Here is a 15,324-nt window from a genome sequence, read left to right as displayed (position 1 = left end):
CAGCAGCTGTTGCATCTTGTCCTTATCTCGACCAGTACAAAAGGGTTCTCGGTTGATAACCAGAACATTGCACAACCCATCTCTCCAACCAATCCATAAATCCATCAATCATCTGTTGAGGACTCTCTACAGCAGCACTAGATAATGGATCTCGCTCTTCCTTATCAGTCATAGGCTGTGTAGCTCATTCCACCTCTCCATGCACGGCCAGTGGACCACTTTTATTCCCATCAGTGTGTTCCTCACGCAGGCAGTATATAAGGATCTTCACCACGGGGACAAAAATGTGTGGCTACAGAATAAAATAGGGACTTTTTGATACCCTGAAGGGAAATGACAGCTACCTGATGTCAGGCTTCCTGTCAGCTTGTTTGAAGGAGACATTGAATATCGTTGCTGTCGTCGGGCAGAAACCCTGCATCTCCAAATCTCAACTTTGTAGGTTTTGTTGTAAATGAATGCCCTATACCTACAAGAGTGTTCAAACTCATCTAAACACACTTGAGTGTACCTTGTTGAACCAACAGGAGGACATGAATTGGCAAGGAGAGCTGACCAAATAATAAGCTCAAATTAACCCATTGAGACCTGAAGCCGATTCTACATGTCTCCTAAATCTCAACAGTTTTCTGAAAAACTTATGTTTCTATATCAGTGGTGCTCAAACTTTTTCATGTGAAGGACCCCCAAAATGATATGTATTTGGCCGCCGACCCCCATCAAAATATTTTGTTCCAGGGACCCCCAGAAGCAACGATCTGAGTTAAAAATGTTCGCTTTAAAAATATATACATTCAAAGATTTGCACACATTTTCACGATTTTTCAAAAAATAGCAGATCTACAAGCTCATAGCGCGGCACTCGGTGCCGCGCTATGAGCTTGTATATCTGCTATTTTTGAATAGCCCAAAGTGTAAAATAATGCGGACAAAACCTAGATGTGATGAAGAATGGTGAGTGGGAACTAAGGTAATAATGCAGCTAGAAATAGAAACAATAGAATGAAGTAGTAGCAAAAGTACTGAAGTGTGTATTTGTCGACAGTGATGTGGAACAGTTTCAACGATCCTTTAATGTTCTGCACTGACTGTTACAGTACATGCTGTAAATAAAAATACAACAAGAGAAATATATGGGTGAAGAAACAGCCAAATACAGGGAGACAGACAGAGAGACAAGATGCTTGCAAACCAGCAGGCTATAGCAGGGAGATCCATCGACACAGATCCATAGGGGGTGGACAGAAATGTCAGGATGGTGGAACACCACACATAACTGATTCAGACTGACTGGCAGAGGCTGGGAAGGAGGGTGATTAGGGCAGCCCTGTGTCCAGAACCAAATCTGAGTCAGTGGAACAAGCGGATTGACAGGCGGCGTTCCAAGAAAAATCTCCTGCTGTTCCTGCAGCACATCAGATGGTCTGACACACATGGCTGTGTGTGGGCAGCAGGGCTTCCGGTCAGCGGGGGATGGGACATGCACACTCATACAGACAAGAGGTGTATAAGGGCCCCTACATACTGACCGATCACCGATATTTGAAGTGGTCGGCGAGTAAACAGCATATATCGTTGTGGTTTCTTTGAAAATAGCTGCGACGCGTTGTGAGCTTGTAGGTCGAGTATTTTATTTGTATATAGGTTTAAAGTGCCCATGCGGCCTAGTTGCTGTGTCCTCATACAGACAAGTGCACACTCATACAGACAAGTGGTGTAAAGGCCCCTACACACTGACCGATATTTGAAGTGGTTCACACTACCCAAGTCTCTTTCTTGAAATCGGGCTATATATATATGCCCATGCGGCCTAGTCGCTTTTGTTGGGCTGGTTTTCATAGACCTGGTTGCTTATTTCCCTCGCAAAATCTGGCAGCACTGTTCAGATACGCACGCACGCACGCACGCACGCACGCACGCACGCACGCACGCACGCACGCACGCACGCACGCACGCACGCACGCACGCACGCACGCACGCACGCACGCACGCACGCACGCACGCACGCACGCACGCACACACACACACACACACACACACACACACACACACACACACACACACACACACACACACAGCTCTCTCTGTCTGTCACTTTATCGGGGTGGATCTTCTCGGAGTACCTTACACACCGCGCGAGCAGCACCTCGGCGAGGAACGGCCAATCTTGACTGAGATCTGTGGTTTTGTCGGCGAACACCAGAGAAAAGCTCCCCGACAACCAAATCGGGTCAAATATCGTACAGTGTGTAGGGGTCTTATAGTAACTAAGTATATATGTGCTCAAGTATCCTACTGTACAATTTTGAGGTATTTTTTACTTTACTGGAGTATTTCCAATTTTCAATACTTTTACTTTTACTACATCTCAGACGCAAATATTGTAGCCTATTTTTACTCGACTACAATTATTTGAAAACTTAAGTTTACTAGTTACTTTGTAGATTTTTATTATTATTCAAAAACATACAGCAACCACTTCAGCCCTATATATACATTTTGGCCATTTGAAAATAGCCAATCTACAAGCTTACAATGCGTCGCGATGCATTGTGAGCGATGCACAGTTTCCATCCATATGATATCATTGCCAGTCAAGACAGTGAAGGACTGTCTGTGTGGATCATGTGTTATCTTTTGTGTTATAAGGAACGCATTGAACTGCACTTGAAAGTTATTCTATTTAGTACTTGAAATGCATGCACACACATTCAACGTAATGAATGTATGCATAAATACACACATTGGTGGATAATATTTCTGGTGGGCAATGTACAGTATTTTAATTGCAACATATTTGTTGCAGTAGCTGTAATAACTCAAATGCTTTCATTCAAGCATTTAGCTATGCATCTGTTGAAAAAAGCAGCAATCAGTAGAGGGAAGGCATTCGAAAAATAACTGCAGTGCAGTTAATATGATGCACGGTTGAACACTCACACACCACACACCACACACACACACAAAACAAACAAACGCACGCACACGGCAGGCACACACACACGCACACACGCACACACACACAAACAAACGTGCGCACGCACGCACACACGCACACATGCACACATACAGCTTTTAACAATTCAGATTCCTCTTGCACCCCCAGCCCCAATGGGCATCTCTGCAGAAGTTGGATGCATTAGACACACGTCACACTGCTGCATGGCTGAACAAGCTTTGCGTCCCACTGACTAGATGGATTTTGTCAGGGATTTCGTTTTCTTTTTATAAATAGCTCAGCAGAAGCACGTGTTTGCACCAAATGCAGGGCGGAGGATGCCGCGCACAGCAGCCTGGCAGATTTGGATTTGTTGGATTTGTGTGTGTGTGTGTGTGTGTGTGTGTGTGTGTGTGTGTGTGTGTGTGTGTGTGTGTGTGTGTGTGTGTGTGTGTGTGTGTGTGTGTGTGTGTGTGTGTGTGTGTGTGTGTGTGTGTGTGTGTGTGTGTTGGTTGTGGTAGTGAGAGAGGTGACAGAGGCTCAAGTATTATGTCGATCAAGCTAAAAAGGTTTACACACACACACACACACATGCACCTGATATCTGGACAGATGAAGGGCATCAGGTGAAAATAAGCGTCTCCAAACAATCCAGCATCTATGCTGCTGCTGCTCTGACAGCATCCTATTGAGAGCTGTGAGACATATAGACATACTGTGCAGCTGCCTCTCATCTGCTAATGCATCATTCTTCCAACCACTAACAGTGCTCTGATGGAGATTATGCATGCAAGTGCTTTTCTTTACAGAGCTGCACCTGTTAACCTGTGTTCATGCAGACTATCTGGGAGCCTTATCTCTGTGCATCTGGGTCATGCATCAGAATAATTATAACTTAATGTGGAAGGTCAGCTACTGTTACTATATTAAATACCTGACCCATAAACAGCCTGCACCCCGAAGAGCTACTTGATATACAGTAACTGCCTGGTAACATACGATATCAGAACATGGGTTTTAACATGTACTTTTGGCCCTGCTATAGCAGCGGGGCTCTAAGGATGGTGATGTCTTTCAGTCCCTCCATTGTTCCATCCAACACTTAGCAAGATATCTTGTAAATGAATGCCAGGATTACAATGGAATTTGCTGGCAACCTTCATGCTTTACATAGGATGAACCCGACTGATTTTGATGACCCCCAAGGCCTTTTCTCGAGTGAAATGCCTATTAAGTGGGGCCAACCACGGAGCTTCTTTCCTATTTGCCAAAAAAGTGGGGGGGAGAAGTTTTCACCAAAGTCATCGTCCACCTCAGTGGCGTGCACAGACATTTTGAGGGGCAGGTGCTCAAGTAAATTATACTTTTTTTTGTTTACTTGGTCTGCTCTTTTTTCCCTCTACACCTATACCTCTTTGCCAAAAATAGCAGATCTACAAGCCCACAACGCCTCGCAGCGCGAGGCGATGTGGGCTTGTAGATCTGCTATTTTTGGCTAAAGTTCTCCTCAGAAAAGGGATGCTAGGTTTCGAGTGGTCATGGTAAAAAGAAAAATCATATCACATAAAGATTTGGCGGACCACCTGTAGTAACTCTGAGGACCCCCTAGGGGTCCCGGACCCCCTGTTGAAGACCCCTGCTGTAAACTGGGAAAAAATACTTTTTTCTTCTTTTTTTCAAAAGGGCACTTCTGGTCAAGAAGGCAAAGGGCAGGTGCTCTAGCACCACCTAGAGTCTATCTGTGCACGTCCCTGCCTATTGGCCAAAAAAGTGGGGGGGAGAAGTTTTCACCAAAGTCATCGTCCACCTGCAAGTGGCAAGTGCTAAACTACCAGAACAAGTTTCAGAAATGGATTTAACTGGCAATATAATGATTATATCCCCTGCAGAATCAGCACCATGAAGACCCGACTCGGCTGTCTGTCCAACAAGTCCGACTCCTACAGTGACTTCTCTGAGTTCCTGCCGCCCGACCAGGAAACTAAAGCCAGGTGTCTAAAGTGAGTCTGACATGGTTCCTGGACACCAGTGGTGTAAAGTAACTAAGTACATTTACTCAAGTGCTGTACTTAAGTAAAATTTCTAGGTATTATTACTTTACTGGAGTATTTCCAATTTTCAGTACTTTTACTTCTACTCCACTACATCTCAGAGGCAAATATTGTACTTTTACGCTTTGGTTATTGGTTAGGAATCCAAAGGGAATAGGAATCATGGACAGGTTTTCTTGTTAGGTTATGGTTTGGTTTAGGTATTGAATCGTTCTTTAGAGCTAGTAACATTTATTTGAAGGAGTAATTCACCCAAAAAATGACTTATATTCTATCAATTACACACCCCATGAAGCATTGAATTTATGGAGATTTTTTAGTTTTTGTCGCATTCTTGAGCCAATAATTTGATTACCAGCTGAAAGATGCTAATGTTTCCGGTAGGACACTCAAAGGAGTCTCTTTGAGTCTCCTACCGGAAATACACCTGGTCATCAAATTATTGGCTTAGGAAATTCTCCATGAATTCAATGCTTCATGGGGTGTGTAATTGATAGAATATAAGTCATTTTTTGGTTGAACTATCCCTTTAAACTAGGCCCGTTGGGATCAATGCCCATTGGGAATGCATGCCCCTCCCCCTAGAGTGAGTCATCCTGTAGCACGGGTGTCTGTTATTACAGGATATGCGTCGACACGCATATTGTTCTCTTCTTTATCTCAGTATAAAAAATGAAAGACATGTGTCGTAGTCGAGGGCTACTCTTTCTTTACCATCTAAAACAAACAAACGTGACATCAGAGGCCTCGCTGCCCCCCCCCCCCCCCCCCCCACCCCACCACCACCACCACAGCAAGTTGAGCAAACAAACAGAGATTGAATCACTCAAGCCACTCAGTGCCATTACTACGATACAGCCCAGAAATCATTTTTGTATTAAATAAAAGTTTGATTTCCCAGTAGGCTTGTATTGTCTTTACAAAAAACTAAAAGTTATTCAATATTTTTGCCTAGCTCGCTTATGCCCAAACACGGCCATGGGGACAGACAGACAGACAGACAGACAGACAGACAGACAGACAGACAGACAGACAGACAGACAGACAGACAGACAGGACACAGACAGACAGAATGACATTTTGTGCGTTTATAGATAGATAGATAGATAGATAGATAGATAGATAGATAGATAGATAGATAGATAGATAGATAGATAGATAGATAGATAGATAGATAGATAGATAGATAGATAGATAGATAGATAGATAGATAGATAGATAGATAGATAGATACTTGGTGGACACACAGACAGACACACTGATGAAGACTCTGTGAATGAATTTATATAGATAACAGTCGTTTCTTAAGCTACCACAAACTGATAACAACTCCCTGAGACTACGATACATATTTCTATTTACCCTTTTGGTTACATATAATTGTGTTCTCTGATGCCAAAAGGGGTACAACATAGGTATCACATTGGATTGTTTTATTTATTTATTAGGTTTGGTGCTCTTCTCAAGGGTTTTATTGTAAAATATGAATGGCTCCCTCAGGTTATTTTTTATTGACTTTATTACAGTTATTGCCGTTGTTATGTTTATTGTTAATTATACTTTTTCTGTTTGCTGCTATAAAGAGGCACACAAACCGATAACAACACCTTGAGACAATATATTTGTCTTTACCATTTTGGTATACTTTAACCGTGTTCTCTGATGCCATAAGTGGGTACAACAATTATATAAGTGTCTATACTGGATTATTTAATTAAATGATGTTATAGATTAACCTGACCCTGCCAGAGGTGGCGGTATTGAGTAACCAGGTTCCTCAAGACAGCTGTGAAACAATGTGTGGAGCAAGCTGTTTGGATCTGGTAGCGTCAGGTTAGTTATAGATTTGAGGCTTTTTTCAAGGGTTTTGTTGTGATCGTGATGTTTCTACCTCAGTGCTAGAGTATTTCTGCCTGTGGTTATTACTATCACTGTATGGCTGCTTCTTATTCATGTTACAATAAATCTTTGATTGAGGAAAATAGTATATATTTTGTAAGTTTTTGAACATTTTGAACAGTGCTTTGACCTCTTCCATATCGTCTTATGTCTTTATTTCCACCAGACTGTCGCCAGATGAGGTTGTCCGATGGTCAGAATCTTTTGATCTCCTCCTCTCACACAAATGTAAGTTTAAAATATTAACTGTCAGAGATATCGGACTCTATAAAACATGTATGGGCAACCACCTCTTTTTGATCAACCGGGTGATCTGATTGGGCTATTGCGGTGATCAACTGGAGTTGATCAAAAGCAATTATTAACCATTAACCACTAATTAACCTATAACTAGACCATAAAGTGACTTTGTACTTGGTACCTGCAACAGTTCCAACACACACGCGCGAGTCATGGTCCGCTTGTTTCACGCACATGATTTGGCAACACGGGAGGCAGCAACCACAACCACAAGGACATAGTACTAGTGGAGTAGAAGTAAAAGTAGTGAAAATTGGAAATACTCCAGTAAAGTTAAAATACCTCAAAATTGTACTTCACAGTACTTGAGTAAATGTTCTTAGTTGCTGGCTTCCATTGAAAATGAATGGTAGACTGCATCTTTGTGTGAATGCAGCATTGAGGTCACCACTGACATCTTCACAACCATTAAGAAAAGAGCTACTCAGAACTAATAATAAAACATGCCTTTCTTTGTTTCTTAAATGTGTTCTATTTTTCGCCGCAAGTCAATTTGGGCAGTCAATTTCCTCCCTTCAATCCTACAGTGTTTCATTCATTTCTGGTTAGAGACAATGAGTCACATACACAACACTACTTACTATACTAAGTACTGTTGTGTATGTGACTCAGTGTGCAGTCATCATAGCTAAGTACTACTTAGCTATGATCTTCCTCTTGGACAACATGTACACTCTGTACAAATGACATTTGTACAAATACACACAATGCTCACACAAGGCCATACAAGAAACTCAGTCACACAGGACAGTCCCTCATACATATTATAAGACAAAACATACACACATGCATATGCACTGAGCTTCAGGCAGTGTTGATTTCGTCGACTAAAACTATGACGAAATATTTTCGTCGACTACCTTTTTTCACTGACGAAAACAAAATAAAAACTAAGCTATGATGATTAAAACTAAGACTGAATACATTGACAATTTCGTCAACAAATAAAAACTAGACCAAAATGTTATAGAGGGACTAGTGTAGAAGAGATCCAGTAGAACTAAAAGACAAGTTATTGTATGTGTAGTTGTGCTCGGGTGTTGCACTCTGAAAATAGCAGATCTACAAGCTCACAACGCGTCGCGCTGCAACGCGTTGTGAGCTTGTAGATCAGCTATTTTCTGCACGCAACCAAGTGTAAAATTAGCCATCAAGGCACCGCCAAAATACATTTTAGTCGACTAAATCAACTGTACATTTAGTCGACTATAATCTTATGATATTTAGTCGACTAAAACTAGAAAAAAACTGAAACATTTCAGATGACTAAAATATGACTAAAACTAAATGGAATTTTATTCAAAAGACTAAACTAACTCAGAATTTGCTGTCAAAATCAACACTGGCTTCAGGGACACCAAATTTGACAATGACAATTTTGTCAAGTAATAGCAGGCTGCTGTGTGATGCTACATCATTGAACCCAAACTGTCTGCTCTCTCTGTCCCCTCTTTATTTCACATCCCAGAACAGGCAGATCAGGTCACATGATAGCTTTGATAGCTTGTCACCATAAGCTACCATGTGCTTTACTAACTAAAATAGCTAAGAACAGTCAGTGAGGATCAGTTGAGTCTTTAAAATATATATATTATTACATAACATATAATACAAATATATAAAATCACATATTAGGCCACTTTCATTAATTAATTACAGTATTAATTTAAATAAGCTGCAGCTGCTAACACTGCAATGCCTGAGTGATGGGAATAAGTGCAGCCAATTTGCCTGCTAAGTTACATTTAAACGTATCTTCTTTATATACAGTAAATACAATTAAGTAGGGTTGTCCGATATTGGCTTTTTTACCGATAACCGATATACCGATATTGTCCAACTCTTAATTACCGATACCGATATCAACCGATACCGATATATGCGGGGATTATTGTGATTAGGGTAAGCTCAAATTTCATATCACACACACCATATACAGTAAGAACTCCTGTAACTTATTTATAAAGCAAAAAAAAAAAAAAAAAAAAAAAATTTTTTTTTTTTTTTTCAAAAACCGATACCGATATTTTCCCGATATCAATTTTTATGCTAATATCGGCCGATAATATCGGGAGGCCGATAATATCGGACATCCCTACAATTAAGTTTGGCAAGGTAAAAATATTGATATTGAGAAGTATTTTTAAACAATATTAATTCCAAGGCACTCAGTCTTCTATGGAAAAATATATAGAATTTATTTTGAGCAAGGCAACAAATTATGACCAACGCGTGGTCAGACAGACCCTGATGAAGACCTTCTAGGTCGTCATTTGTTGCCTTGCTCAAAATAAATCCTATATATTTTTTCATCAAAGACAGAGTGCCTTGGAATTATTTTCTTTGCAAGTCTGTAGTCCATACCATTTGGGAGTTAAGCAGTACGTATTTGAAAACCCTTTTTTTGTAAATAATAACTATTTTGGATCCACTGGAACACTGGTTGTTTTCCTGAGAAGTAATGGTTTTGGACATACAAGGTTTCTGCCCCAACAGCGGCAACAGGCACGTGCATGCACCACTTACACCTGTACACATAAGTAGTGTGAGCAATAAGGACGGGTTAACTGCTTGTTTGTTCCCAGGTTAGGATGTACAGTAGAGAATGTTCTCGCTTTTAAATTACATTTCCCCCTGAATTGATTTAAACCATCCTCACACTTCCTGTGCTTTGTAGCTAACTGTATTTTCACGACTGGCCCTGAGCCAAATAGCCTGTCTACACCAATGGGTCCTCAAAGTGGGCTCCGGGGACCCTCAGGGGTCCTTGAGGCTGCTATTTTCCAAAAACCTTGAAAAACGTTGTCGATTTTGGAACGCAAATCTTGTATAGGGGTCCCTAGCACGAAAAAAAATCAGATGGGGTCATGTGCTGCCAAATACCAATTAATTTGTTTTGTTTTTTTTTGTTTTTACTTTAGGTTTTTGAATGAGATATGAAAAATATATATATATTATACATTCTTTGCTTGTGTAAATAATTTCAATTCTTCTTCTGGATCAGGGCATTTAAATGAGAATGGCCAGTAATTGTTAATTGTCCTTATTTGCAATTCCTTAAATTAGAAAATGAAAAATAGCATTTATTTATTTCTTATTGGACTAATGCAGCACTTGTTTAGGGTAAAGTTGCCGATCATCTCACTGCAAATAGTTTCTGTATGCAGCGCCTAACCCTTTGTAAAGCAAACCCGATGAGGAGAAAACATAATGTGGAAACAGCATGCCAGCATGACACAGGCCAGTATAGGAAAACATGCCCTCCCTCCTTGTTATCCTTGGATGATCACTTATCTTGAGTGATGAAGACAAGAAGAAAAAAAACATAAGGCTTTGACAAGAGCGCGTTGTGTGATGACTTGTTTGTGTTCCATTCGTGGGAGACAGTTTCCTGTGTCCGGGAACAAGAGGGTGACCCGTATCAGGACAATATCGCGGTGTATAGAATGCACATTAAATTGCTGCACGTTCCCCATGATCGAATACTGGAAAAAACACCAGTAGCACAGCAGCAGGCACGCCGTGCTGCTGAGAACATTCAGTGCCATTGCTGTGTGATATATCCATCACTTTTGTAACAGTTATTGATGTTTTACTGCCTCCTCGCTCTCTCACTACCTGATTCATTGTGTCCATTCCAGATGGCCTGGCTGCCTTCAGGGCCTTCCTCAAGACCGAGTTCAGTGATGAGAACATTGAGTTCTGGATGGCCTGTGAGGAATACAAAAAAGTCAAGAACTCGGCCAAGCTGGTGTCCAAAGCCAACAGGATCTGCAAGGAGTTCATTGATGTTAAGGCACCCAGAGAGGTAGGGGTGTGCGGGCGGCTACTGTTTATTATTAAAGTCATTGTAAATAATTCCCTATGTAAATTGCTCAAATCACCAGTGGTGTAAAGTAACTAAGTACATTTACTCAAGTAGTATGTACTTAGGTACATACTACATTTTTTACTTTAGTGGAGTATTTCGAATTTTCAGTTCTTTTACTTCTAGTCCACTACATCTCAGAGGCAAATATTGTACTTTTACTCCACTACAATTATTTGAAAACTTTAGTTACTAGTTAATTTTTAGATTTAGATTTTTATCACTAAACATACATTAACCACTTAAGCTCTGTATATATTTCAGCAATTTGTGAGATTGTAGATCTTCCATTTTCAAAAGATTTGTATACATTTTGAAAACTTGAAATGGGACATTCTGCATAATGAGTACTTTCTACTTTTGGTGCTTTAAGAAGTACATTTTGATGCCAATACTTTTGTACTTTACGAATTCCGGACTTTTAGTTGTAACAGAGTATTTCTATATTCCAGTATTGATACTTTTACTTAAGTATAACATTTGAGTACCTTTTCCACCACTGCAAATACCAATACAGTATTACACAATGACGTCTGCATTCCACTGTTTTGAGAGCAAAACACATGAGTTCTCATTCGCTTCCCATCATCTTCTGGCAGGTGAATGTTGACTGCCACACCAGAGCGAGGACAAAGCAGGGCTTGAAGGAGCCAAGCCCAGCCAGCCTCGATGAGATCCAGGCCAAGATCTACAGCCTCATGGAGAAAGACTCCTACCCGCGCTTCCTCAGGTCCAAGATGTACCAGGACATTGTTGTCAACAGGACGCACTCACACAACCAGCGGAGGTCTGTCTGAGGACATAGACGAGGACCCTTAAAGGACATTATAACCATCAGTTCACAATCTGACATGAATTCTCAATAGGCTCTATGCACAGCAGCCATATTTTCACTTCCTTCAAATGTGTTACCAATGATACTAATGAAGGCTCTGTTCCATTTAGTGTAGCACAGTGGTTCTCAGATTGTTCAATTTCCACAACCCCCAACTCTGAGAGTGTACAAATGAACCAAATGGACCCGTAACGGGCCATTTGGAAACCCCTTAAGGAACCATGAGGGTGCCTGAACCCACATGTTAGTCCCACTGGTGTAGCAGAGTGTTTCCAGTGAGTCAGTCAACATGCACAATATCAGCTCCCTGACTCTGTGGTACAGAGCCTTCATTAGTATCATTGTTAACACCTGTGAATGTCTTCACAATATGGCTGATGTGCATAGAGCCTATTCACTGTGAATCCCAAAGCAGTGGTTTTCAAACGTTTCGTGCCCAAGGAACATCTCAAGGTACACCTGTATTCATAGCAAAAAACAGCCGATCTCACAATACACATTGTAGGCTTGTATATTGGCTATGTTTGCTATTGCAATTTGGTGTGTGTGTGTGTGTGTGTGTGTGTGTGTGTGTGTGTGTGTGTGTGTGTGTGTGTGTGTGTGTGTGTGTGTGTGTGTGTGTGTGTGTGTGTGTGTGTATTTTTAGGGTAGGCCTATAGGATTTGCCTGTGTATTGGGGAATAAAATGTCAACTGAAAGTTCTGATATAGTACATTTAAAAAAAAAAATTGTACAGTTTATATATAATTGCAATAATCATGTGTGAATGGTCACAACATCTCAAGGCACACCTGTACTTGTCTCACACACAGTTTGGGAACCAAACATACAGGATACAAATGATCGGACAATACGTTTTTCAGTTAGTCAACAACGTGATTCTTTTAGATAACACAGGTGTACGCCTGTGCGGGCTGCACTGTACAGAGAAGGAGATTGGAGGAGAATGAAGACATTATTTCTCCAGAATGAGGTCACCTGATCTGATGTGGTAGTTTAGTATGTTTATAAAGAACAGTTCCATGACTGAACACTTATCGGTATGTGAGGGTATATCAGAATCGAGCAGCAATGAGTAATTCACTCACTCCAGGAAGCTGAGATTTGCTTAATAATAAGCACATATATTAATATAAATAGAAAAGCACATTATGTCCACCAGACTGCAGGGTTGCCTATCTAGGGCTGTGTAAGTCTTGGGTTGCGGCCGCCAGGGCACGAGGAAGCTGGGGGGATAGCATGATATTAAAATGTGGGGTTGAGTGGATGTTGCGTTTATGATACAGTATAGGGCATTTTTGTAAGAAATAGGCCCAGCCCACACCTTTTTTAAACCAATTACAGGGCAGGCAAACATTATGGAATATCAAAACCCTGTTTGACGCTCATTGTCACATGACACATGACTCCTAATTTGGTGATGACATTTTTAACATTTACAAAGCCAAAGTGCAGTAACTTAAGTTTTTGGACACACCAACTTATTTGTGTATTCCAAAGGTCAAATTAGCCTTTGTGATTTGGGGGATGAACAATTACCTCAAGAACAGATGTACATTTATTCTTGTAATATCACTTATATGCCGATATCTCATTTGGCTGACCAATTGAATCACTTTTAAACCCATTTTTCAGTGATTTTTGTTTCCATAGTTACTGCACTTTGGCTTCGTAGGGCTCAAATTTTGATGTTTAGAGGCTCCTCAATGTGGGACCCAAATTTGGGATAGATTGAATGCTACGTTCATGATTTTTGCGATTTCTTTGTGAAATAGGCCACTAGCCAATCGTAGCCTCTATCGGAATGGAATATGAAAAATCGGAACGGTTCATATTCATCACATGATTGCAGGGGTAATGTGTACGGATCTGTGTGAGTTGTGGACTAAATCTGTAGGAGTAGTAGCAAAAAGCATGTTTTGAAGAAAATACTAAATCCAATAAGGCGTGGCGTGTAAGTGGTGTATATTATGTAAAGTTGCATCATGATCCAATTCTGAATGAAATGACCAAGCTCAAGGAATAAAGCATGAAAACTGACTCATATCACTGACTCATACTGTATCACATTATATATATATATATATATATATACACAACTAGAAAAAGTGCTCCTCGGAGCACAGGTCTCCGCCAGGTCAGGTAGGCTATTGTGGCCTCCCTATAAAAGGCCAATGTGAAAAAGGTTCCTCTCAGGCCTTTCACGGCTCACAATTTGAGGCATTTTGTTCCAGAAATTTGTTTTGCAAAAATCTACCTGCTGGTGGTGCTATAACAGGCCAATGTGAAAAGGATGGCATTTCTTCCTCAGCCTAGTGGAAATGTGCGTGCAACATTTCACGGAAATCGCACGCTGCATTTCCTGATTTGAGGCATTTTGTTCAAAATAGAAGCCAATGTTAGCCAATTAGGATGGAATTTGAAATATATCGGACAGATCCGTCTTGACTATAGATACCGTGTACCGATTTGCGTGATCGTTGGATGGAATCTGTAGGAGTAATATTCAAAAATGTGTTTCACAAAAGTCGGCCTCCTGGTGGCTCTATAAAAAGCAAATGTGAAAAATGCAGGGCAGAGGTTTTTCCTTGGCCTCTAGGGAGGGTGCGTGCAAAGTTTCACGCAGATCAGTGCAGTTATAGGTAAAAACGTGAATCAGCCTGTTATAGCGCCACCATGAGGCTGATTTGAACATTTTCAAGGGGATTTTTTTCCTCAGCCTAGTGAGAATGTGCGTGCACAATTTCACGGAAATCGCACACTGCATTCATGATTTGAGGCATTTTGTTCAAAACGGACCAAACTTTGGAAGCCAATCTTAGCCAATCAGGATGGAATATGGAAAATCGGACAGATCTATGTTGATCACATGACTATAGAGATACTGTGTAGCAATTTGCGTGACTTTTGGACAAAATCTGTAGGAGTAATATCAAAGACATTGTTTTGCAAAAATCGGCCTCATGGTGGCTATAACAGGCCGATCTGAAAAGTTGGGGGCAGAGGTTCTGCTCTGTCATCCAGGGAGTGTGTGTTTCACAGCGACCGGGCCAACAGTGCCGGAGATTAGCTGCTCGCAGACAGATGGACACACGGACACACGGACGGACGGACAGGGTGCAAAACATAGTCACCTCCACAGGCCGAAGGCATGGCCGAGACTATGTTTTGCAACCTGTCTGTCCGTCCGTCCGTGTGTCCGTCTGTCTGCGAGCAGCTAATCTCCGGCATAATAGTGTTTGGGAGCACCACCTACCATCAGCTTCCAGTACTTGCCTTGAAACAGTGCCTGAGAGAGAGAGAGGCCTAATAGTGGAATTGTGTTCCTGTAGAACAAAGCCTACAGGAACACAACTCAACTATAACTCACATGTCTTGTGTGTGTTGTGTGCGCAATATGTGCATGTGTGTCTGTATGTTTATGAACAAAGTG

At 41.1% G+C, this 15,324-nt stretch overlaps 1 protein-coding gene and 1 long non-coding RNA gene across 2 annotated transcripts in view; both read left to right on the top strand.

Annotated features, from left to right (window-relative positions):
• The window catches only part of LOC311051858, a 255,015-nt gene that overhangs the window by 81,881 nt on the left and 157,810 nt on the right, over positions 1-15,324 (top strand). The window lies entirely within an intron of this gene.
• rgs8 (regulator of G protein signaling 8) lies at positions 4,838-11,853 on the top strand (the record flags this gene model as incomplete). Its single annotated transcript, XM_084066916.1, has 4 exons — positions 4,838-4,938; positions 7,055-7,116; positions 10,830-10,996; positions 11,656-11,853. The coding sequence occupies 4 exons, from the start codon at positions 4,838-4,840 to the stop codon at positions 11,851-11,853; spliced, it is 528 nt and encodes a 175-aa protein (XP_083923042.1).

This window comes from Gymnoscopelus microlampas (genome assembly GCF_963454915.1).
Source record: "Gymnoscopelus microlampas genome assembly, chromosome: 9".
NCBI lineage: Eukaryota > Metazoa > Chordata > Actinopteri > Myctophiformes > Myctophidae > Gymnoscopelus > Gymnoscopelus microlampas.
Note: the sequence above shows the minus strand (reverse complement) of the source record. Positions and strands in the feature narration are given on the sequence as shown.